This window comes from Geotrypetes seraphini, chromosome 8, assembly GCF_902459505.1.
Source record: "Geotrypetes seraphini chromosome 8, aGeoSer1.1, whole genome shotgun sequence".
NCBI lineage: Eukaryota > Metazoa > Chordata > Amphibia > Gymnophiona > Dermophiidae > Geotrypetes > Geotrypetes seraphini.
The window spans coordinates 1903124-1928010 of NC_047091.1; the positions used below are offsets into that span (position 1 = coordinate 1903124).

General features: G+C 42.3%; 1 protein-coding gene across 1 annotated transcript in view; it reads left to right on the forward strand.

Moving 5' to 3' along the window:
• The window catches only part of RELA (RELA proto-oncogene, NF-kB subunit), a 67388-nt gene that overhangs the window by 35147 nt on the left and 7354 nt on the right, over positions 1–24887 (forward strand). Inside the window, exons 3-7 of the mRNA XM_033956644.1 lie at positions 1743–1897; positions 15572–15720; positions 15911–16002; positions 18435–18569; positions 18749–18853. Coding sequence (XP_033812535.1) covers positions 1743–1897; positions 15572–15720; positions 15911–16002; positions 18435–18569; positions 18749–18853 — 636 coding nt within the window. The remainder of the gene's footprint in view (positions 1–1742; positions 1898–15571; positions 15721–15910; positions 16003–18434; positions 18570–18748; positions 18854–24887) is intronic.

Sequence of the window (24887 nt, forward strand, 5' to 3'; positions counted from 1 at the left end):
GCAAAAATGGCAGAAAATGGTCCCTCCAACCAGTGGCAATTGAAGTGGGCAATCCTGAACGAAAACTGTTAAGGTAGGTTGGAGGTAGAAGCCGATGTTAGCGAGAGAGTTCCAGAGCAGTCCCTCAGGCGTCCTTCTCCTTCCCAGCGTCCTTCCCATTTTCGCATATGATATCCAATTAACCTACCCAATCAACCTTGACAGCCCTGATGAAATTTCCATCATTAATCTGAAACTAGAGAAAATTAGCAATTGGCTTAGTTCTAACAGGTTAGCGCTTAACATTAACAAAACCAAATTTATGGTATTTCCTTTGAAGGACGGTCTTACACTATCCTCACCTATTGAACTTAAGTCTGTCCCAATACAGACTGTCCTGTCTATTAAGTTACTAGGGGTTGTCTTTGATGGGAAACTTTCTTTTCATGATCAAACAAGCTCTGTGGTTCGGAAATGTTTCTACCGTCTCTGTATGATATGCTCTCTCGCCAAGTTGCTTGACCAGTCTTCACTAAACACCCTTGTTCATTCATTGGTTATCTCATGTCTGGATTATAGTAACGCGCTGTATAAAAGAATCACCAAGAAAGAAATAAGGTGTGTACAAATTGTCCAAAACACAGCCATAAAAATCATTTTTAATGCTCGAAAATATGATTAAAGCTCACTGGCTGCCCATTGAACATCGAATTACTTATAAGATTATGTTGTTGATTTAGAACTAAGGTTGCAGGCCAGCCAGCTCCTGATCCCTCACTCTTCTCATCGTTCCCTCCGATCTTCTAACCAAAATTTGCTTTCTATCCCCTCATTAAGGCACATCAATACCATGAGAACCAGTATCTTCTCTGTTACGGCCCCCTCACTTTGAAATTTGGCTCCAAGCCATTTAAGAGAGACCATGTCCCTAGATAAATTTAAATCCAGTTTAAAAACATTTCTTTTTAAAGATGCATTTGAATCATGATCGTCTTTTTAAGGATGTTTTAAGTTCATGTTGGTTCAGCCTCTTTGGCTGAGCTCTTCGTTTCCCCCTCCTTGTGTTTTCTACCCTTCACTGTTCTTTTCTATCCAAATATTGTAGTTCCTCCCCGTCTCCTCTTGTTTCAGTAAGTTTCTGTCGTTTTTTTGTTTTTCATTTATGTTGTTTTATTGTCCCCTTTTTAAAATTAAAACTTTGCAAAACCGCTTTGATTTCTGATAAGGTGGTATATTAAATTTTAATAAACTTGGAAACTTAGTAGTCCCTCAAGGGTTGAAAATCAAAGCAGGGGCAGAGCGCATGAAGATGGTAACGAGTTCCTTGTCTTGGAGTTGGGATGGATGTGTGGTGCTCCATTGAACTTGACTGAATCTCTGACTTCTCTACAGACTGAAGTTTTATTTTATTTTTATTTTATATTTTAGTCCACTTTTAACTGCTAGGTTATATATTTTTTTGCCTTTGTGTTTTATTTTCTTTATCTTTACTTTTATTTTTTTTTCTGTCTTTGCTTTTTATACACAATGTAATATACATTTAATACTCCTTCTTTTTAGTTACTTTAGTTTAGATTGTGCACCTTTTGGACAGAGAAGAAAGTTTATTGTACCTTCAATACAATATATCGTAAATTGTAATCTGCTTAGGTTTAAGTGGAATATAAATGATAAAAATAAATAATAACTAAATAATGCTAGGAGACTTGGCCTACATAGAGTGAAGGACTACAGTTGTCTTAATGGTTTCTTTCTGTCTCCAGATGTCCAAGTTGTGAACCACAATCCCTATGTGGAGATCATTGAACAGCCCAAGCAGCGTGGGATGAGATTCCGTTACAAATGTGAGGGGAGGTCAGCAGGCAGTATCCCTGGAGAGAGGAGCACCGATACCAACAAAACACACCCCACTATAAAGGTCAGAGCCCACAGAAAAGGGAGCAGCTACTCTAAGCTCCTGCTGTACCTTTAGCTGAATTCTGCAGGACCTCCATCTTTCATTTCAGTACTACTCCCTAATCAAAACGTCAGCACTATTGTGTCTTATCAAGTATGTTTAAATTGTTCTGTGTTGCAGTGTAATCAATGAACTGCTTGGAATGGTAGTGTAAGATTTAAGAAATAATAAAACATTTATATAGGTCTTGTAGATTGATGCTCTGTTATTGTAGTCTAGTCAATAATTAAGATGCTTCAAGAAATGTATTACTGTAAATGTAGCTAGAACACAAAAGGATATTATTTGGGTTTAAGATCCTCAAAGGTAGGACTTGACTATAGTGAGAGTGGGTATGTCTCAATCTATTTGACAACTAAGACAACTAAGTAAAAAAGAATGTAGGCCAATGAGGATATAGGACACACAGATATCTCCACCGAATACATGCTAATAGCAAAGGTAGAGGAGGTGTACCTGAGGCCACATTCGTTTATACAATGTATTGATTGTGTCACAAAAATATGTTAAAGACTTATAGTACACTAGAAAGAGTGTAAAACAGCTGGAGGTTGGGTGTAATAGTTGGTTGTCAATCTATTTGAGGCATATGGTTCAGTAAGGTCGTAACCAAAAATAATAAAGGGAGAAAACAAAAAATCAAGACAGCAACATATGAGCAGAAATGACCAAGATGGCAAGGCTTTAATTGGCAATACACATACAGTCATGTGAAAAATTGTTCACATATTGATGTCAAATCTTTATTTTATTTATTTCTGGAAAAGAAAATCTTTTTTTTAATTTTTCTCTGGAAAAGAAAGTGATGTAATTGCAGGTAAACAACAAAAATTTTCCTTGATTTACTCATGAAACAAAAGATATCCACAAAAATGTGTATTCTAACTGAGGAATAAATTAGGAAATTCCCACAGATCCTCCCAATTACACTTGTGTGATTTGAGCCACTTTATCACTTCAGGTGCACATGATTAGAACATCGTTACTCAGCATTTTGAAGGAGATTTTTCCGTATTTAAACCTCAGACATTTAGTTTGGTGTTCTCATGACTGCTACAGTGAGAGTGAACACCGTAGTGAGATCAAAAGCACTGTTTGAGGCCTTCAGAAAGAAGATTGTAGCAGCTTATAAATCTGGTAAGGGATTTAAAAAGTTCTCGAAATAATTTGACATTAGCCATTCCACAGTCTGGAAAATAGTATACAAGTGGAGGACTTACCAAACAACTGCCAACATACCCAGGTCTGGCTGTCCAAGCAAGTTGACTCCCAGAGCAGACTGCAAGATGCTAAAAGAAGTCTCGAAAACCCCTAAAATGTCGTCATGGGACCTACAGCAGGCTCTTGCTACTGTTGATGTGAAAGTGCATGCCTCTACAATCAGAAAGAGACTGCACAAATTTAATTTGCATAGGAGGTGTGCAAGGAGGAATCCTTTGCTCTCTAAGAGAAACATCAATGCCAGACTGAAGTTTGCCAGAAAGAACGTAGACAAACACCAGGACTTCTGAAATAGTGTTCTATGGACAGATGAGTCTAAAATTGAATTATTTGGACACCAGAAAAGAGAACATGTTTGGCATACACCAAATACAGCATTCTAGGAAAAGAAACTCATACCAACTGTGAAGCATGGAGGTGGAAGTGTCATGGTTTGGAGATGCTTTGCTGCAGCAGGACCTGGCCAGCTCACCATCATGAATCCACCATGAATTCTACCAGGTATCAGAGGGTGCTTGAGGAACATGTGAGACCATCTGTAAGAAAATTAAAGCTGAAACGGAACGGGACCCTGCAGCACGACAATGACCCAAAACATACTAATTAATCCACCAATGACTGGCTGAAAACTAAGAAATGGAGAGTCTTGGAGTGGCTGAGTCAAAGCCCTGATCTTAATCCAATTGAGATGCTGTGGGGTGATTTGAAATGGGCTTTATATGCAAGAAACTCCTCAAACATCTCACAGCTGAAAGAATTCTGGATTGAGGAGTGGGCCAAACTTTCCTCACCGCAGTTATTTCAGCCAAAGGGAGTAACAACACTAGCTGCTAGGATGTAGGGTGTCATAATTTATTCCTCAGAATACACATTTTTTGTGGATATCTTTTGTTTCATGAGTAAATCAAGGAAAATATTTGTTGTTTGTTGTTCACTTTATTTTCCAGAGATAAATAATAATAATTAAAAAAAGACATCGATATGTGAACATTTCTTAAGAGTACTAAATATTTTGAGGTGTCCTAATTTTTTCACATGATTTTACATGGCGGCTTATGCTAAGGCTTGGAAGGCTTTCCAGTAATGGTGTGCCAGAGAATAGGTAAAATCATTGTGTGCTCCCATTTCTGTGTTCCTTGCTTTCCTCCAAGCCAGTTTGGAAAAAGCCTGATGGTGGTCTTCCTCAAGGTACAGGTGGCTGGCCTTTCTTGTTTTAAAGCACACAGTGGTTCCAGTTTGCTTACGTCTTATCCAGATATGACTAGGTTTCCTAGGGGGGCACTTTGCTTGCGACCACCCTTGCAACAGCCATTCCCTACATGGGATCTTAATGTTCTGAAAAAGCTTGCGGAAACCCCTTTGGAGCTGTTCTTGGATGCATCCCTTCTAGACCCTTACGGTCAAGATAATTTTCCTCGCGGTGATTGTCTCAGCAAGGCATATTTCGGAGCTGTAGATTCTCTCTTGCTGAGAGCCCTTTCTCTAGTTCATGGAGGCAGGATTTTCCCTCCGGACAGTTCCCTCTTTTCTTCCGAAGATGGTTTCAGATTTTCATGTCAACCAAGAAGTTTCTCTGCCTGCTTTCCACAGGGTTGGAGTGGAATGCTCAGATTCTGAGAAGACTGGACATGTGAAGAGTTTTACTCCTTTACTTGGAGGGACCAGTGCTTTTCTTCTTTCTGGCCAGTTCAGATGAGGTAGGCCGGTGTCCAAGGCCTCTACTTCCCAATGGATCCGCATGGCCATTTCGTCAACTTACAACTCCTGTGGCAAGCAGCTGCCAGTTTCTCTCAAAGCTCACTCGACAAGATATGTCACTGCTTCATGTACAGAGTCTCTAGCGATTTCATCAGGCTGAAATTTGTAGAAAGGCCACTTGGTCGTCTCTTCATACCTTTACATGGTTTTACAGAGTGGCTATGGCATATTGTCTCAGTATTGCGAACTGGCTGTTCTGTCCCATCCTAGATGTTGCCATTGGTTTGGTACGTCACCTGTCATATTGACTCTGGAGGGGACGTAACACGTAACAGAATGGAAGATTAGATTCTTACCTTTGATAATCTTCTTTCTGTTAGTCCCTGACAGAGTCAATACAGCCTGCCCTCTATCTACTGTTTTTCTCTGTATTGCCTGCATTTTTCTGCTTTGGCTGTTTTTCCTTTTAGGCCTAAGTATCTTGCAGTCAGCAGATGGGCCCTGTGGGGAATCATTCCATATATTTGAGTACCTATCTTTACTGCTGGCTTTTTTCCAGCTAGTGCTTGTTGCAAGTAGCATGTTGATTCCTTATCACTGCCACATTCTTTTCTGTTTTTCATGTTGCCTGTTTATTAATTATTTTCTTATATATTGCAGAGCAAAACAGAATGCTAGTGTGTGATGGGGAAGATCCGCTTGCCCTCTTTGTGTGTGTTCTTTGTTCCAGTGCTATTCATTTGCTTTTGGACTAAACTGTAGGGGGATCTGTGTTCCTCAGCTAAGTGGGAGGAGCAGAGGAAAAAAGTGTGTGGTTTTCTTCAAGACCCAGTTCGCGGGTTGAGATAAAATACCTGTCATATTGATTCCGTCAGGGATTACCAAAAGTAGGAACTTAAATCTTCCATTCAGTATACTGTAAAACTTGTCCACTGAGCCATTTTAAACCGTTTTTAACTGTTTAAATTTTATTGGGTCTAAGTTGTGGCTACTGCCAGTGTGTCCTCATGAACTCTTACCAGCAGGCCACTGTATTTTCCACAAACTTGAGCAGAAACAGGTCAGAGTTCATCAAAGTTTTACTTGAAATCTGTTTTTTATTAACAAGAAAAAAGCATAACAAGGGCAATATGACATTCTACAAGAAACACTGTTTTACAAGTAGAGATACCTGCCAAAGAGGACTGGACTCTTATGTCCTCCAAGGCCACAAAAAGAGCCCCCCCTCCCCCAGGCCCCTCCATCGAATCCCCCCACACACTCCCAACCCCAGCCCCCAAAACGAGCAGCACAAAAGAAACCAAGTTCAGACAGGTGGGTTGGAAACAACTGAAGTCCATTCAGGATGCGACTACGACTCCTTGGAGATAAAACGTCCAAATAAGGACACCAAATAGTGACGAAGTCTCTACTTCTGCAACGAGAGGAGGAAGCCAACCGGGCCTCCCATCCCATCAGTTCATGCAGTTTATTCCTCCAATACTCAAAGGAGGGAGGTACATCAGCCAACCAGTAATTCAAAATACATTTTTTCCCCAGAATATAGCATTTACTCAAGAACAATTTTTCAGCTGAGGTATATACAGAAAAGTGAAAGTGTCAACTTGCGCCACGTAGCCAAAACAGAGGCAGTAGTGGAGAGTAGATGATCCACATTCAAACGGTAAAGTTGATGAACATTCATGGACAAATGGATCCCTAAGTCCCGAAAAAGGACTCAGCCCATTTCAAGGGCAAGTTCCCCCCCTTACGATCCCCGGAGGTCCTCAGAAGAGGCCAACGCCTCCGATTTTTTTCAGATTCAGAGCAAAACCGGAAAAGTCCCCATATTCCTGAATACTTTCCAAAAGGGTAGGCAAGGACCGATGCAGAGTAGTCAAAAAGACCAGGAGATTGTCAGCGAACGCCGCAACCTTAAAGTGAGTAGCTCCTAACTGAAGGCCACTAATGTCCACATTAGACTGGAGCTCTCGAATCAAAGGATCCAAGGACAGCACAAACAACAGCGGTGAGAGAGGGCAGCCCTGGCGAGTGCCCTGACAAATCGCAAAAGGGGTCAAGAGACTCCCATTCACTGAGATCTGCACCACCGGATCACAATACAGCATAGAGCATATAAATACACAATAGAGCATTAAAGAAAATGCACAAAGTACAGCAAAGAGGAACCCCCACCATACTCAGTCAAAAGCCTTTTCGGCGTCAAAACTGATGAGTAAGGAGGGGGTTCCATCTGCAGCAGCCCTTTCCAACGCCAACAGAATGCATCGAAGGTTCTTAGACAACGGGCGATCGCACACAAAGCCTACCTGCTGGTCAGGCACCAAAGAGGGCAACACCCAGGCCAAACAATTGGCAAGGACCTTAGCCATCAGTTTCGTCTTGAAATTCAACAAAGATATGGGTCTATAGGATTCCAGCAGAGTCAGGTCCCATCCCGGCTTTGAGAAGGACAATAATCTGAGCCTGATTTAAATACCAAGGGAGGAAATCCTTATCCACATTTAAATTAAAGATCTCTGCTAACACTGGAGCAATTTCCCCAACAAGCAACTTATAAAATTCACCTCGATACCCGTCTGGCCCCGGCACTTTACCCAAAGGGCATGCATGAATCGCCCATTCCACCTCCTCAGCAATAATAGAATGCTTCAACATGTCCGGTGCTGGTCCGCAGAAATTTTCTGCCGGTCCACAGGGCCGGCACCTCCATCATGCCCAAGAGATTGTTCTGTAGCCGCCGGTCCTCGGTGCGATCAAGGTGGCGTCTTTGGGCCGGCTCCCTGAGTGCTGCAGTGCACAAAGCCATGGGAAAAGGCTCTTACCCACAGCCTGCGTCTGACCCGGAAGCCTTCTCTCTGATGTCGCAATGTCAGAGGAAAGGCTTCCAGATGAGGTGCGGGCCGTGCGAGAGGAGCCGTTTCCCATAACTTTGTGCAATGCAGCACTCAGGGAGCTGGCCTGAAGACCCTGCGTTGATCGCACCGTGGACCAGTCTGAAGCTAACACCGGGGGCAGGCCAGAAGGCAAAGCACATGGAGGGAGAGAGACAACAATGGTAGGGGAAATGCTTTTATTTTTTTTATTTAGTGATTTTTACATCTGCTGTCTGTTCAGGAAGAAATGCGTTTGTTTGTTTTTCTCGGGGGGTTGTACTGCTTGCAGAGTCTTGCATCTTAGGGTTTGTCTGTGAATATTAGTATTTTTAGTTTTTGGTCCTGCATTTGCATGGGGTTATCTGTTTTCTGGTAGGGATAAATGTTGAAAAGCATACAGTGTGCTTTGTGTATTTTAATTTTGTGGTTAGCATACGATTATATTGTATGTGTGTATATATGAAAAATGGATGGAAAAAATGGTGTTACAATTAGTTCTATTATGAGGGCGGGGTCTGGGGCAGAGATTGGGTGGAGATGGGCACAACTTAGCCCAGTGTTCTTCAACTGCCAGTCTGCGGACTGCTGCCGGTCCACAAAATAATTATTTTATTTCCACTGGTCCATAGGTGTCAAAAGATTGAAAAATACTGTTCTAGACCATAGGGTTATTTCCCTTTACCCGCATGGACTGCAGAAGAGAACCATTCCAGGTTTTCAACTCCGCCTCTAGAGTACTTCACAGACTAGCTTAGCTTCTCCCATCAATCAATACCCAAGCATAAAAGGACACTCACAACTGTGAAGTAGAGGCACCTGTAATGACAGGCTAAAACATTGTTCTGCTCAAAACAACTAAACATCCATAACCGCCAACAAAGGCTTCAAAGAAGCTCAGGTACTACTCACAGAACAGGGTGAGCATATTTACAACTACTTCACAGCCCCTAAGCTCTGGACGGTCTCCAAGAAACAGATTGAGACTGAAATGTGACATTGAAATCTGAAAGCAGGCACAGAAAGGACAGAGTGGGGTGTGTGGTCTAGAATGTTTCACCTATCTACTGGAATAGAGCTTACCAGGGTAAGTACATATCTCCTTTTCCAGTGCAATAAGTGAGACATTCTAGACCAGGGATCTCAAAGTTCCTCCTTGAGGGCCGCAATCCAGTTGGGTTTTCAGGATTTCCCCAATGAATATGCATTGAAAGCAGTGCATGCACATAGATTTCATGCTTATTCATTGGGGAAATCCTGAAAATCCGACTGGATTGTGGCCCTTAAGGAGGGACTTTGAGACCCCTGTTCTAGACCATAGGGACGTACAAAAGCAGTCCCCCCCCAAAGAATCAGGGTGGGCTTGCTGCACTGGCCTTTAAGACCGCGGACCCAAAAGCCAAATCCCATCTGGCAGCAAAATGCACTCTGTAAAACTTGGCAAATGTGTGAAGAGATGACTACGTCACCGCCCTGCAAATCTCCTCAGGAGAAACAGATCACACTTTGGCCCATAAAGAAGCCACATTCCTAGTAGAATGCGCCTTAACAGAAACAGGAGAGTGTTTTCCTGCAAGAATGCAGGTGCCCCTGTATAAGACTTTGGTGAGTCCTCATTTAGAATATTGTGTACAGTTCTGGAAGCCACACCTTCAAAAAGATATAAAAAGGATGGAGTCGGTCCAAAGGAAGGCGTATGGGGACAGACTTAAAGATCTCAATCTGTATACTTTGGAGGAAAGGCGGGAGAGGGGAGATATGATAGACATTTAAATACCTATGTAATGTAAATGTGCATGAGTCGAGTCTCTTTAATTTGAAATGAAACTGCAATGAGAGGGCATAGGATGAAGTTAAGAGGTGATAGGCTCTGAAGTAATCTAAGGAAATAGTTTTTTACAGAAAGGGTGGTAGATGCATGGAACAGTCTCCCGGAAGAGGTGATGGAGACAGAGACTGTGTCTGAATTGAAGAGGGCCTGGGATAGGCATGTGGGATCTCTCGGAGAGAGAAAGAGATAATGGTTACTGCGGATGGGCAGACTAGATGGGCCATTTGGCTTTTATCTGCCATGTTTCTATGATCTCAAGATCCAGTAGAAAAGCATCGCGAAGAGGCTCAAAAGGAGCTCTGGCAAGGCCTGATAGCACCACATTAAGGTCCCAGGCTGGGAATGGATTCTTAAGAACTTAAGAATTGCCGCTACTGGGTCAGACCAGTGGTCCATCGTGCCCAGCAGTCCGCTCACGTGGCAGTCCCCGGGTCAAAGTCCAGTGCTTTAAAATGAGTGCAGCCTCACCTGTGTATGTCCCAGTTTAGCAGGAACTTGTCCAGCTTAGTCTTGAAACCCTGGAGGGTGTTTTCCCCTACAACAGACTCCGGAAGAGCGTTCCAACTCTCCACCACTCTCTGTGTGAAGAAGAACTTCCTTACGTTTGTACGGAATCTATTCCCTTTCAACTTTAGAGAGTGCCCTCTCATTCTCCCTACCTTGGAGAGTGTGAACAGTCTGTCTTTATCTACTAATTCTATTCCCTTCAGTATCTTGAATGTTTCTATCATGTCCCTTCTCAGTCTCCTCTTTTCAAGAGAGAAGAGGCCCAGTTTCTCTAATCTAATCTAATCCTTAGGTTTGTATACCGCATCATCTCCACGTTCGTAGAGCTCGACGCGGTTTACAGTAGGAGAAATAGGAAGGAACTACAACAGAGGGTTAGAGGTAGAAGTGGGAAGAAAATTTACAGGACTTGGGATGGCAAGATATAAGAGTTTCCTTGATTCCTAAATTGGAGGGAGGCTTACATTTTTTGAGAAAAGCCAGGTTTTCAGATGTTTGCGGAAAACTTGGAGAGAGCTCAAGTTCCGAAGAGGGGAGGTAAGGTTGTTCCAGAGCTCAGTGATTTTGAAGTGGAGGGAGGTCCCTAGCTTTCCTGTGTGGGAAATGCCTTTTAGTTTTAATTTCTGGGAGGATCTGGTGGTATTAGGGTTTGAGGAATTCCAAGAAAGATGGATAAAGGGAGGGAGGATACCATATAGGATTTTGAAAGTTAAACAGGCACATTTATAGTGGACCCTGGCGATTATCGGAAGCCAGTGGAGCTTGGTCAGGAGCGGGGAGACATGGTCAAATTTACTTTTAGCGAAGATGAGCTTGGCCGCGGCATTCTGAATCCGTTGGAGTCTGTGGAGGTTTTTCTTAGTTAGGCTTAAGTAGATAGAGTTGCAATAGTCCAATCTGGAGAGGATGATGGATTGGACAAGGAGGGTAAAATGTTTTTGATGGAAGCAGGATCTAACTTTCCTCAGCATGTGAAGACTGAAAAAGCATTTTTTTACCAAGGTTTGGAGGTGGTCATTGAAGGACAATGTGGAATCAATGATGATGCCCAAGACCTTGCTCGAGAACTCAAGCTGCAGAGAGGAGCCAGAGGGTAGTGGGATGGAGGTGGGTAGGTGATCTAGTTTTGGACTGAGCCAAAGAAGTCTTGTTTTGGACTCATTCAATTTCATTTGCACAGTGTGGGCCCAGGATTGTAGGTTCATTATACAAGAGGATATGTTCTTAGACAGGTCGGTGAGGTTCGAATCGGTCTCGAGGAGGACGAGGATGTCGTCTGCATAAGTGTAAATTGTTTCAAGGGGGGATAGGTGGAGGAGTTTTAGGGAGGACACATAGATGTTGAAAAGGATAGGGGATAGTGGAGAGCCTTGCGGGACTCCACAATTCGGTTTCCAGGGGGAGGATGAGGTGCCATTCATGTTAACAATGTAAGAACGAGAGCGGAGGAATTTAGAGAACCAACCTAGGACTGTGGAGTCGATACCTATCTCAGAGAGTTGGTAAACAAGAATATCATGGTGAACAACGTCAAAAGCAGCGGAAAGGTCAAATTGTAGGAGGACGGCGAACTTGTTTCGAGAGTGAAGTTGTTGAACCCTTGAAATCAGGGAAGACAGTAGGGATTCGGTGCTGAAGTTAGGACGAAAGCCATATTGATAGGGTAAAAGAATAGAGAATCTCTCTAAGTATGATGAGAGTTGGGAAGAAATGATGGACTCTAGCATCTTGGTTAGGAGAGGGATATTTGCAATTGGGAGATAGCTGGATGGTATGGAAGGGTCAAGGTCAGATTTTTTCAGTAATGGGGTCAAGGTGATAATCTCTCACTGTACGGCAACTCCTCCAGCCCCTTAACCATTTTAGTCGCTCTTCTGTGGACCCTTTCGAGTAATATTGTGTCTTTCTTCATGTACAACGACCAGTGCTGGACGCAGTACTCCAGGTGATAACCTTCTCCAATCTGTTTGTGAGCCCCTTCTTTATCATTCCTAGCATTCTGTTTGCCCTTTTTGCCACCGCAGCGCATTGTGCAGACTGCTTCATCGACTTGTCGATCAGGACTCCCAAGTCTCTTTCCTGGAAGGTCTCTCCAAGTACTGCCCCGGACATTTTATATTCATGCATGAGATTTTTGTTACCGACATGCATCACTTTGCACTTATCCACGTTGAACCTCATCTGCCATGTCGCTGCCCATTTCTTGAGCTTGATTATGTCACTTTGTAGATCTTTGCAATCCCCCTGTGTCTTCAGTACTCTAAATAACTTTGTATCATTGCAAACTTAATCACTTCACTCATCGTACCAATGTCCAAATCGTTTATAAAGATGTTGATGAGCACGGGTCCAAGCACCGAGCCCTGCGGCACCCCGCTGATAACACTCTTCCAGTCCACGTGAGTATTTCACCCTCGATTCCATGGCTCACAATTTTCTGAAGTAGTTGTTCATGCAGAATCTTGTCAAACGTCTTCTGAAAATCCAGATATACAATGTCGACCGAGTCGCCCTTGTCTATCCGTCTGTTTACGTTCTGGTTCAGCAGGAACTTGTCTAACTTTGTATTGAATCCCTGGAGGGTGTTTTCCCCTACGACAGACTCCGGAAGAGCGTTCCAGTTTTCCACCACTCTCTGGGTGAAGAAGAACTTCCTTACATTCGTTCAGAATCTATCCCCTTTCAACTTTAGAGAGTGCCCTCTCATTCTCCCTACCTTGGAGAGGGTGAACAACCTGTCCTTATCTACTAAGTCTATACCCTTCAGTACCCGAAAAGCTCCCTTCAAAAAATGAGCAACATCTGGATGCAACCCTAACGAGGACTGGCTAACCTGAGATCAGAAACAAGATAGACCGGCCACCTGGACTCTTAAAGATGCCACAGTGAGGCCCTTATCCAGACCATCTTGGAGAAAGGCAAGGACCCGTGACACTGGAACCAATAAAGGATCCACCTGATCCTGGTAACACCAATGTGTGAAGCTGTTCCACGCCTTAGCGTAGGTGGACACTGTGGATGATTTATTTTTGAGAAGAATAGTGATCACAAGCTCTGAATAGCCTTTATGTTCTAAGGCCACACGTTCAAGAGCTAAGCTGTAAGAGCAAAGCAACCTGGATCTTCCATGGCTACCAGGCCCTGAGTAAGAAGTTCTGGGTAGGTACTCAGGCGCAGACTGTGTCTTACCTTCAGTCATATCAGATCTGCATACCAGGGTCTTCGCGGTCATTTGGGAGCCACTAGAATAACTCGGCCTGGATGAGTCACACTCTTTTGAAGAACCCTGCCGATCATTGGCCAAGGTGGAAAGACATAGAGAAGAACATCCGGAGGCCACAGCTGTATGAGAGTATCAAGCCCTGCAGGTCCAGGCTCGAATCTGCGGCTGAAGAAGCGTGGCGCTTTCTTGTTTTGTGCTATGGCCATGAGATCAAGGCAGGGTTGTCCCCAACGTCTCACAATCGCCTGAAACACCTGAAGTGACAGGGTCCACTCACCGGAATCCAAACTCTGATGACTGATGAAGTCCACTTGAATGTTGTCTACTCCGGTCACATGTGACGCTATCAGCGCCAGGAGATGATGTTCCGCCTCTCTGACATTGCTACCTGGATGTCTCGCTGCCATCTAAAATTAACTATAGCCAAGACTGAACTCATTATCTTTCCTCCTAAACTCTCCTCTTCCCCCATTTCTACCTTTTTTCCTGGCACCGAAGTCAGACTCCCCAGTCTATAATTTCCCAGATCACCTCTAGAACCATTTTTAAAAATTGACGTCACATTGGCCACCCTCCAGTCTTCTGGAGTTTAGAGAAACTTTACAAATTACTAACAATTACATGTTCATGTTTGAATATGAAAGGGAGGAGATGAGATAACAGGCCAGGTACTATCCATTGAAGGTTTTTGGAGGAGTAGTGTGATCACAGCATATCTGAAGTTCACAGGAATGGTTGCAGTGGAGAGACTGAGGATGTGACAAATGAGAGAATTGCTGCAGGGGAACTGAGGAACTGAGCTGGAATGAAATCAGAAGTACAAACAGTTTATAGGGGGAAAGGAAGGTGGACAGTTTCTTCCTTTGTCATTTTAGACAAAGCAGAAAGAGTGATAAGAGCTAAAGAAAGGGGGAGAAGAATTTTTAATTTATATTTTAGTTCCAAATAAAACATAATGCTATCAATGAGTTAAATCAAAAGCAATTAGATTGGGAAGTGCAATAATGAGAAATTGTAATAGACTCTAGGTTTTAAGAAAGAGGATAGATGAGAATAGCAGTTGAGAGGATACAAAGGAGAATAGTCTGGTGCTTCCTCAAAGTGGTAATTATGGATAATAATGGACTGTGGAGGAGAAGGTGGTTAAGTGTGGGAGAAGCTGCAGAAAGGAGTTGAAAGAAAGGACTAGTCAAAGCAGTACTGAGATCCACCAGTGGGGGGTGGGGGTAGATCATAGCTAGAGTCAAATGAGGTTAATGCAAGGAGCGGGGGCAGATCATAGCTAGAGTCAAATGAGGTTAATGCAAGGAGCTTTGAGGCATAAGAGTCAGAAGGGTTATCAAGGTTGAACTGAAACCTTGCAAGAAAGAAGACAATCTGAGAGTTGAAGTCAGTAGGGAAGGAGGGGTCAAGGGGTGTTGAAAAGGCAAATGGAGTGGGGCTCAATGGAAGCAAAGGAGTCAAACTGATGAGTTATAAGGAGATTAAAAGCTGTAAAGTGCAGAGAGTAGACTGTTACCACAGAATAACAAATGAGGAATGTGAAGAAAATCTCTAAAACAGACAGCAGTAACTAGAGAAGATCCCTCAGGGACAAGCCCAGTCTCGGTCAAGATAACACAATGGTGTAGGTGAGGCAGAAAAGACAAGAATGTAGGTGAGAGATGGAGAAATGGTAGCGATGGATTATTGTGCACTAGTGAGGGGTGAGAGGATCAGGGTTAAAAATACCAAGCTTAGAAGAGGAAAAGCAGAAAGGTAGGGAAGAGAGAAATAGAGGTGTGGTAACAGTGACAAGAATAAGGTATTCTCACAAAGAATAGTGATGGCTCAATGGGACGAAGAAACCAATGAAGTATGACAACCATGGATCAGGTAGAAGAAAGTCTAGATCAAGAGTGTCCAATCTCAGTCTTTGATGGCACAATTCAGTTGGGTTTTCAAGATTTCCTCAATAAAAATGTATGCGATCTACATATTTGCATTCACTGCTTCTTCTATATGCAAATAGATCATGTATATTCATTATGGAATTCCCGAACACCCAACCTAGCAAGGTCTGAAGTTGGACACCCCTAACCTAGATGGAGAGGTGGAGAGTATAAAGAAATGAGTTCAGTTTTTGAAATGGTTTGCAGTGGGGAATCAGGAAGATGAAATGTTCTTGTGTTGTGGCACCAACTATGTTCCAGAACTAAGATTCTCTTTCACTTACTTATAGCTCTGTACATGCTCATTGTTAGAAAGTTTGTTCGCATGAACTCCTGCTTTTACTTGCTTAGGTGCAAAATTATGTTGGTCCTGCCAGAATTCGTATCTCGCTGGTTACCAAAGACACCCCACACAGGCCACATCCTCACGAGTTGGTGGGAAAAGATTGTAAGGATGGCTATTATGAAGCAGAGCTGGCACCTGAACGCAGTATCCACAGGTGAGCAGCCACAGTCTTCTGTGCTCTGTGATCCTGCAGAATATCCTGGAAATCCACAGCACATTTTCTTCTAAACTTTAGAATCTAAAGCGACTTAAAATTATTATTGTTGCATGGCTTATGATTGGGGAAGTTTTTTAAAGAGTTTATTCTTCGTATTGAAAACTCATATGTGTTTTTCTGTCCTTAGTTTCCAAAATTTGGGAATCCAGTGTGTGAAGAAGCGAGAACTGGATGAAGCAATATCTGAACGAATCCGCACAAAAAACAACCCATTCAATGGTAACTGTCCTACCACTAACCTAAAACTTTGCCTATATACGTCGTCCTTATCACAGGACGCCTTTGGATAAAAACTGTCCTTTTAAGGACATTTTAGATTAAATTTTAGTTTAGATTAAATTTTAGATAAAATTGATAATTTTTCCCCTAACCTATTGTATTTTCCTTTTATGTTGCTCTTTTCTTTCACGATTGTAGTTCTTCCTAGAGAATGACATGGTGGTTGTTACCCGCAGCTAGCCGCGATTAGCCGCGGGTATCCCATTGAAATGGGGAAGAAAAAATAGTGGTCTCTGCGGGGATGGGGACAAGGCCCCGTGGAGCGGTGAATGGACTTGTCTCCGCAGTGAGGCATTCAAGGATCGCGCGGTCCGCCATCTCCCTCCCTCCACCTCACCTTTGATGTAGAGCAGGGCCGGCAAGATGGACAGGCGTAAAAAAAAAAAAAAAAGCCTCCTTCCTTTTCCCCTGCTCTTACCGCCACGCTGCAGCTACTAAAGCCGACAGGAAGTCTCTCCGACGTCAGAATTGATGTCGGAAAGACTTCCTGTCGGCTTTAGTAGCTGCAGCGTGGCGGTAAGAGCAGGGGAAAAGGAAGGAGGCTTTTTTTTTTTTGAGCGGCAGAGAGGCAGCAGGCTGGTTTTGGCTAGGGAGGGAGGGACAGAGGTAAACAGGCAGGCTTCGGGGGTGGGGGTGGGACAAAGTGTGGAAGGCAGTGAGAGGGACATAGGAAGGAGGCACTAGGGGCACTAAAGACATGGGAAGGATGTACTGGGGGCACTAAGGATATGGGAAGGAGGCACTGGGGGCACTAAAGACAGGAAGGGGCACTAAGGACATGGGAAGGAGGCACTGGGGGCACTAAAGACAGGAAGGGGCACTAAGGATATGTGAAAAAGGCACTGGTGGCACTAAAGACATGGGAAGGAGGCACTGGGGGCACTAAAGACAGGGAAGGAGGCACCGGGGGCACCAAGGACATAGGAAGGGAAGAGGGAGGGAATAGAAAGGGACAATTCTTGGGCCTGAGTGCAGAAAGAAATAAATGAAAGAAAGGATACACAGACAGAAGGAAACGCAACCAGAGACTCATGAAATCAATCACCAGACAGCAAAGGTAGGAAAAATGATTTTATTTTCAATTTAGTGATCAAAACGTGTCAGTTTTGAGAATTTATATCTGCTGTCTATATTTTGCATTATATTTGTCTATTTTTTTATAGTTACTGAGGTGACTGAGCTCGCGGAGATAGGGCGGAAATGGGGTTTTTAAATTTTAGTCCTAGTAGTTTGCCAGTCCACAAAATAATTCTTTTATTTCTGCCGGTCCACGGATGTAAAAAGGTTGAATAACACTGATGTAGAGTATGCCGGCTTTCTTTTTTGCCCAGCCGCATGCGCTCGAGTTGATCAATCTTCTCCTCTCCTGTAACTTCCTGTTTCCGGTTGCATCAGAGGAGAATATTGAACAAATGAGCAGCCGCGCTTGCGCGGATTTTTGAATGCGTGCGGCTGGGCGAAAAAGAAAGCCGGCATACTCTACATCTAAGGTGAGGTGGAGGGAGGGAGATGGCGGAAAGCTGCAATCGGTCGGGTGTCTGCTGCCACTGGCTGCCTGCGCTCACGTTCCAGATCCTCTTGTTGCTCATTGTACTGCAGCATCTGCATGATTATGTGCTCGAGTGGGCATTTTTAGTGTGCACAATTGACCTGATTCGAGCTATAGGTGAACATGGGGGACACGTCATTGCAAGGGAGGACAAATCAATTGATTTATTTTATGTTCTGTTTTTACTACAGGGCAGAGGCACTGAAACAGATTCTCAGTGCAGTAGTAGTAGTGGCAGGACTCTCTTCTGTCTTCATGGTGTTTCGCAGTACTGAGGCTTATATGGATACTGCGGGGACGGTGACGGGGCGGTGAATGGGATGGCAGTGACGGTGATGGGGCGGTGAAGGGGATGGCGGTGATGGTGACGGGACGGTGAAGGGAATGGCGGTGAAGGGGATGGTGAGCCGGAGACAGGGCGGTGATGGGGACAGATTTTTTTCCCCGTGTCATTCTCTAGTTCTTCCCCACACTCCTATTGTTTGACTTAAGTCCATATGCCTATTAGTGTTTTGTTATGACACTTGGTTTTTACCTAGTATCCCTTTTTAACATGTATTTAATAATTTTAGGGTGTACACCGCTTAGAATAATGATTAAGCGGTTTAAAAAGATTTTTAATAAACCTGAACATACAGTTACAAAGGCTGTGTATCTTTGAGCCCTCCAGCCGAAAGGTGACAGGATTTATGTCCTTGTATCTGCTTGTATATCCTTTTAAACTTAACTTGGCCACACACTTCTCTTCATCTGTAACTTTCTTTTCCTTTATTACCCACTCCATCTCTTCATGTTTGTTGTCTCTTTTTTTTTTTCTTCTTAGTTCCGCTTGAAGAGCTGAAGGGAGAATATGATGTGAACACTGTCTGCCTGTGCTTCCAGGTCTTCATCAGAGACCAGTCACTGGGACAATTTTTGCCACTCCCACCAGTGGTCTCCCAGGCCATCTATGACAACAGTAAGGGGCGTTTTAAGGGATAAGGATGGGATGGTGTAGGGAATGGCATAGGTGCACCATGGACCAGATCTTTTCCAGATGGTAAAACAGAAGAACTGGACAGACTTTGTGAAATTTGAGGTCTGTCTCTGGGTCTTGAGAAAACATTAATTTGTTGGTGATTTGTTGGTGTGTTACAGGAGCACCCAACACAGCAGAACTGAAGATATGTCGTGTGAACAAGAACTCTGGAAGCTGCCTGGGAGGAGATGAGATTTTTTTACTTTGCGACAAAGTACAGAAAGGTCAGTTGATATAATTAACTTGCATGATTCTCTAAAAGGTAATTATTCTTCTCCTAGCTTTATGTTATATGTCAGGGGTGCCCAATAGGTCGATCGCCAAGGCAAAGTGAGTCGATCATCCAGGACTCACTTTGCCTTGGCAATCTATCGGGCAGATCAGTCTTCCTCTCCCTGACGTCAATTCTGCCGTCGGAGAGGAAGTTCGGGCCAGCCAATCGCTGCCTGGCTGGGCGGAACTTCCTCTCCGACGGCAGAATTGACGTCGGGGAGAGGAATGCTGGTCGGCCCGAAGCAGGGAGAGCATGGGGTGGCGTCGGCTTTAGGGCCTGTTATCCATTGGTGGCGTTTGGGTCCTGTTCCCCGGTGGCAGTGGCTTGGGGGAAGGGCAGGGAGAAAGAAAGAAAGGGGGCAGGCAGAGAAACAGAAAAAAAAGCAAGGGGGCACGAAGAGAGAAAGAAAGAAAGAAAGGTCAGGGAGAGAGGAAGAAAAAGTTGGAGGAGGGAATGAGGTGTGGAGGAGAGGAAGCATACAGGCTAAAAGAAGGGAAGAAAGATTGGATGCACAGTCAGAAGAAGAAAGTGCAACCAGAGACTCATGAAATCACCAGACAAGGTAGGAAAAATAATTTTATTTTAAATTTAGTGATCAAAATGTGTCTGAATTTATATCTGCTGTCTATATTTTACAATATGGTCCCCTTTTACTAAACCGCAATAGTGGTTTTTAGCGCAGGGAGCCTATGAGCGTCGAGAGCAGCGCTGGGCATTCAGCGCAGCTCCCTATGCTAAAAACTGCTATCGTGGTTTAGTAAAAAGGGAGGGGGGTGGATATTTGTCTATTTTTGTATGGTTGTTACTGAGGTGACAGTGCATAGAGTCATCTGCTTTGTCCTCTTTGAAAAAATCCTGGAATAGGAATGATAATTAACAGTGTGCGTTGTGTTTTTTTAAAATTTTATTGTTGGTAGATCATTTTGACTTGGTCATTTTAAAAGTAGCTCGCGAGTCAAAAAAGTGTGGCCACCCCTCTTATATGTGGTCTTATATCCCACTAAATCCAGAAGAGTGGAGTTTTGAGGCAGGTTTCCTTAACATTGATTAGTTAGGATAGACATACAATATCAGGTTACGAGGGGGGTGCTGAAAAGTTCTCAGCAGAACCAACCTCCTAAAGTCTGAGCATTAGTTTGCATTGCTATTTTATTTTGCAAAGTGCCAGTTTGCAGAATTGTAATGCTATGTTTTGATATTGTTTCAGATCATTGATTGAACCATGTCAACAAAAAGTGTGGAATTTTCAAGTGTGGAACTCTGATTCATCATGAAGTTCCTATTCTGCAGAGGAAACCTCTAAAGGAAATCCATGAATGTACATATGATGCAAACATTGAGTGATAAATGCCCATAATACTTCACAGTGAAAAAATGGTGTTCAAACTTTCAACATGGAGATTTTGAGACTGAAGATGCAGCGTCAGCGAGGTCTCAAACGGTGTCAACTCCTGAAATTGTTGACCATGTCCATGATTTGATTATGGCAGATTGGTGAATATCAGCTAAAACAATTGCTGAGATACCACAGATATGCAGGGAAATGTGTTGAGTGTATAATCCATGAGCAGCTGGATATGCAGAAGATGTGAGCCAAGTAGGTACCCAGATGTTTGAATGCTGACAAGAAATGACGACGAGTGGACACTTCCAAGTTGATTTTGCAGCATTTTCAATGAGATGGTGCCAACTATTTGGAACGATTAGTTACTGTTGATGAAACATAGTTATACCACTATGATCCTGAGACAAAACAACGGTCCATGCAATGGCAGCACTCAGGTTCTCCAAGGCCAAGGAAATTCAAGACCCCAAAAGTCAGCAGGAAAGGTCATGGCCAAGGTGTTTTGGAATCAGGAAGGTGTTGTAACGACTGACTATCTTCCAAGGGGGCCAAACAGTTAATGCAGAATACTAACTTGCCGTGCCGATTAAAGGAGGCATTGAAAGAAAAAAAGGAGAGGGAAGCTGCGGAAGTCAAAGTATTTTTTGGAAGGGTTACAGAAACTTCAGATATGATGTGCCAAGTATGTTGAACTAAGGGGTGAATATATGGAATAACTCAATTTTCATGGCTCCGTGTCATTCCCTTCTTGGTTGGGCTGAGAAATTTTCAGCACTTGTAAAATTAGGTTAGATTTCATACATAGCTTTCTAATATATTGGGTTACATATAGCAATTTTACATCGTAGGGATAGTTTTACAGTGCAGAATCAGGGTCGTACTAAACTCTTGGCCAGAATTTTTGAAACAGTCATATTTTCAGACTTTTTCAAAACACTGTACTGTATACATAGTGGTTGTACGGATCTCTGTGGGCACAAAAGTTCTATAGTTTGTAGTTTGGTAGTTAAACAAATTACAGTGAATCATCTTATATTTTACCCTTTTCAGAGATGGGAGTGATAGTATCAAACGATCAGAGTTCAGATGTTCAGCAACTCTGCCATCCAAAGACAGAATACATTCTGTACTCTTGGGGGAATATTGTACAACTGTACAGTGCAGAATTCCTACAAAATTTATCTTTGTAGTCCCAGATGAGGAAGTGATACATATAGGCCTAGAATGAAAAGGCTAATGCATTCGATATACAGGGACTTGGAGGAGACATCAGATTCACCAGAAGTAAGAGGGAACCCTGTGCAGGTGGGGGTCGAGCTTCCTGGGAGGAAATACACAAGTGTTGTGTGGTTTGAGTCAGGTCGAGGCTTTCAGGCGAGAGAGGGGAGGAACAGGGTGAGGGAAAGTGAGATGAACAGCATTCAGGGGTCAAGAGAATGAGAGCTGTGGGGGGTGGGTGTTGAAATGTTAGGCTTCAGGTGGAGAGAGCTGTGGAGTCAGTGGGGGTGTTAGTATGGAGAGGGAGAAGGGGAGGAAGAGCAATTTTGGAGGAGGGCAAGAAAGCTGAAGTAGATTGAACATGGAGAGGGGAAGATGACTGATGGGAGAGTGTAAGTGCTGTAGGGTGGAGCCCTTGCAGGTGGGATAGTGGTATGAGCAATGGGGTGGGGATGCAATGGAGTTGAATCCTTCTCAAGTGCTTTCTCTTTAACCCTCAAGCTCTCCAAGCTTTAAGTTGGGTTAAGGGCTAGGGAAGAAGAACTATGAGAGGCCTGAGCATGGGAGGAGTGAGCCTGTGGTAGGAGGTCAGGGTGGAGGTGCGTGATGGAGAGAGCAGAGTCAGTTTTAGACATGCTGGGGCCCAGAGCAGAAATTGAGGTGGCCCTGGCTTGTTTCCTCCCCTGATTTCCCTATCTGCCATTACTAACGCACATAAAACAACTTTAAATGACATCTTCACACAAAACGCAGACAGACCTTCACCAAATACGGATCAAGGGATAGAAATATTAAAATCAAAATTGAATGGGAAGCCCAAGAAATTAAACTCTGCAAGTACTGCAATACTGGAGAAATTAAAAGCAGAAATGCACTTTTTTTGTACTAAACACAATGAATGGCGTAGCCATAGGGGTCCCAAGTCTAGGCTGCCAAAATTAGCCTCTCTTGCTATGATTGGTGGGGGATTCCAAAACCCCGTTGGCTGAAGATCTCCTTTTCCGGTTTGGCCGCCAGAAATCTCTACGCTTTACAGCCAGTGGCAGTGTCCCTGAATTGTTACCAGCTGCGGAGTTTGGAGAGATCTGGTTGCTGGACTGGAGGATGAGGTCTTTGCACTGGCACTGGCAAGAGTCCAAGTAGGATTATGAAATCATTCGGATTAGATAATTTGGTTCAATCGTGTGATTTGACAGATATATGGCGTATTCTTCATTTTAATGATCGGGAATTTTCTTTTTGTTCACAGGTTCATAATTCTTTTTCAAGGATTGATTATATTTTTATTTCCAATAAAATAGCTCAGAAAGTGTTAAAAGCCATCATAGATCCTATCATTTTATCTGATCATTGTGGTGTTTGGATTGAAGTACAAATGGATGAGCAAGTTGATGCTAAACCGATTTGGAGGTTTGATAACACTTTGATTGCTGACTCAAAATTCCTTGAAGATTTTAAATTAAAAATAATAGAATTTTTTCAAATTAATGCCTCTGATGATATTAACATTGAAGTGTTGTGGGATGCATTTAAAGCAACCATGAGAGGGCATATTTCATATTCGGCATATATTAGAAAACAGTTGAAAAAACAATTTTTTTATTTGGAAAAAGAAATTAAGTTCTTGGAGAATAAATTAATTAACAAATGGGAACAGTGTACATTACAAATTTTATTAAAAGCTAAAGCCAAATATAATGAATTATCTTCAAAATTCGTAAGAAATGATTTGTTTTATCAGCAAACTCAGTATTATGGAAATTCAAACAAGGCAGCGAAATTGTTAGCAAATTATCTTAAAGCAAAAAAAAGGAAAACAAAGATTATTGTAATAAAGGAGAAATACATACTAAAAATGAGCATATTTTACAACAGTTTCTTACTTTCTATAAGGAATTATATTCTTCTGAGTCTTATAGAAACAAAGAACAAGAAGGTTTGAATTTTTAAATTTAATTATTGGACCTAAAATTCCTGAGCATATAAAAGGAAGTTTAGAAGAGCCTATATCTCTAAAAGAATTAGAAATGGCATTGAAATTTCTTAGAGCTGGATCCGCTCCAGGTGGTGATGGATATACTCTAGAATTCTATAAGTCATTTCAAATTACCCTTTTACATATTTATTAAATTTATATCAATATCAACTGACTAAAGGTTGTATTTCAGGTACTATGGCAGATTCCTTAATTATTGTTTTGCCAAAACCAAACAGAGATCCTACTTTGGTTTCAAACTACAGGCCTATTTCATTATTAAATGTGGATGGGAAACTTATTGCCAAAGTTTTGGCTTTAAGATTGGCAAAAGCTCTCCCTTTTATCATTGACACTCACCAAACAGGATTTGTTGCAAGGAGGCATTCTTCTCACAATACTAGATTGGCTTTTCATACTTTAAACTTGACCAAAAAGGTGAATGAGCCGGCTTTCTTGGTTTCTCTAGATGCAGAAAAGGCCTTTGATAGGATTGAATGGAATTTTATGTATCAAGCGATGGAATGGTTTGGGATGGGTTCTGGTTTCATTCAAATGATTCAGACGCTGTATAGCTCTCCTGGTGCAAGATTTTATATTAATAATAGTTTATCAGATCGGTTTAAATTGCGAAGGGGAGTTAGACAGGGTTGTCCCTTGTCTCCTTTGTTTTTTTATATTGTTTTAGAACCCTTGTTAATTGCTATTAATCAAGCGAAGGTGATACAGGGCATTCCTTATTCGAATTGGGAATATAAACTCTCTGCTTATGCAGATGATATACTGCTTTATTTGAGAAATCCAGAAACCACCATTCCATGCTTGAATTGATAGAGAAATTTGGAAAGTTTTCAGGATATAAGATTAATTGGAGTAAGTCTGAAGTTCTCCCGCTTAATGTTCACTGTGCCAAAGGTTTAATTTTGTAATGTAATGTAATGTAATTTATTTGTAATGTAATTTATTTCTTATATACCGCTAAATCCGTTAAGTTCTAAGCGGTTTACAGAGAAATATACATTGAAGAGTATAATAAAATAAGATAAATGAATAAAGAATTGGTACTTTGAAATTCCCTTACTGTCCCGAAGGCTCACAATCTAACTAAAGTACCTAAGGACAAGCAAATTAGCAAATAATAGAAAGGAAAAATAAAGAATAGAGTAAATGAGATATAAAGCATCCTAACAAGAATACATAGAAAACATTGATCTCATTACGGCCATATTCTTTTGAAGCAAGTGTACATCCCAGCAATAATAAAGTGGGTAAAGTAAATTAAATTAAAATTATTTGAATTAAAACTAAATATATATAAATAAATTAATTAAGAGAGAAACCAAAAAACCGTTAGACAATGGAATTCTAATGAAAATTTAAAATAAAGATGTAAAACAAAATAAATAAAAAACAGTAAAAATAAATGAAATTTTAAACACTTTACTC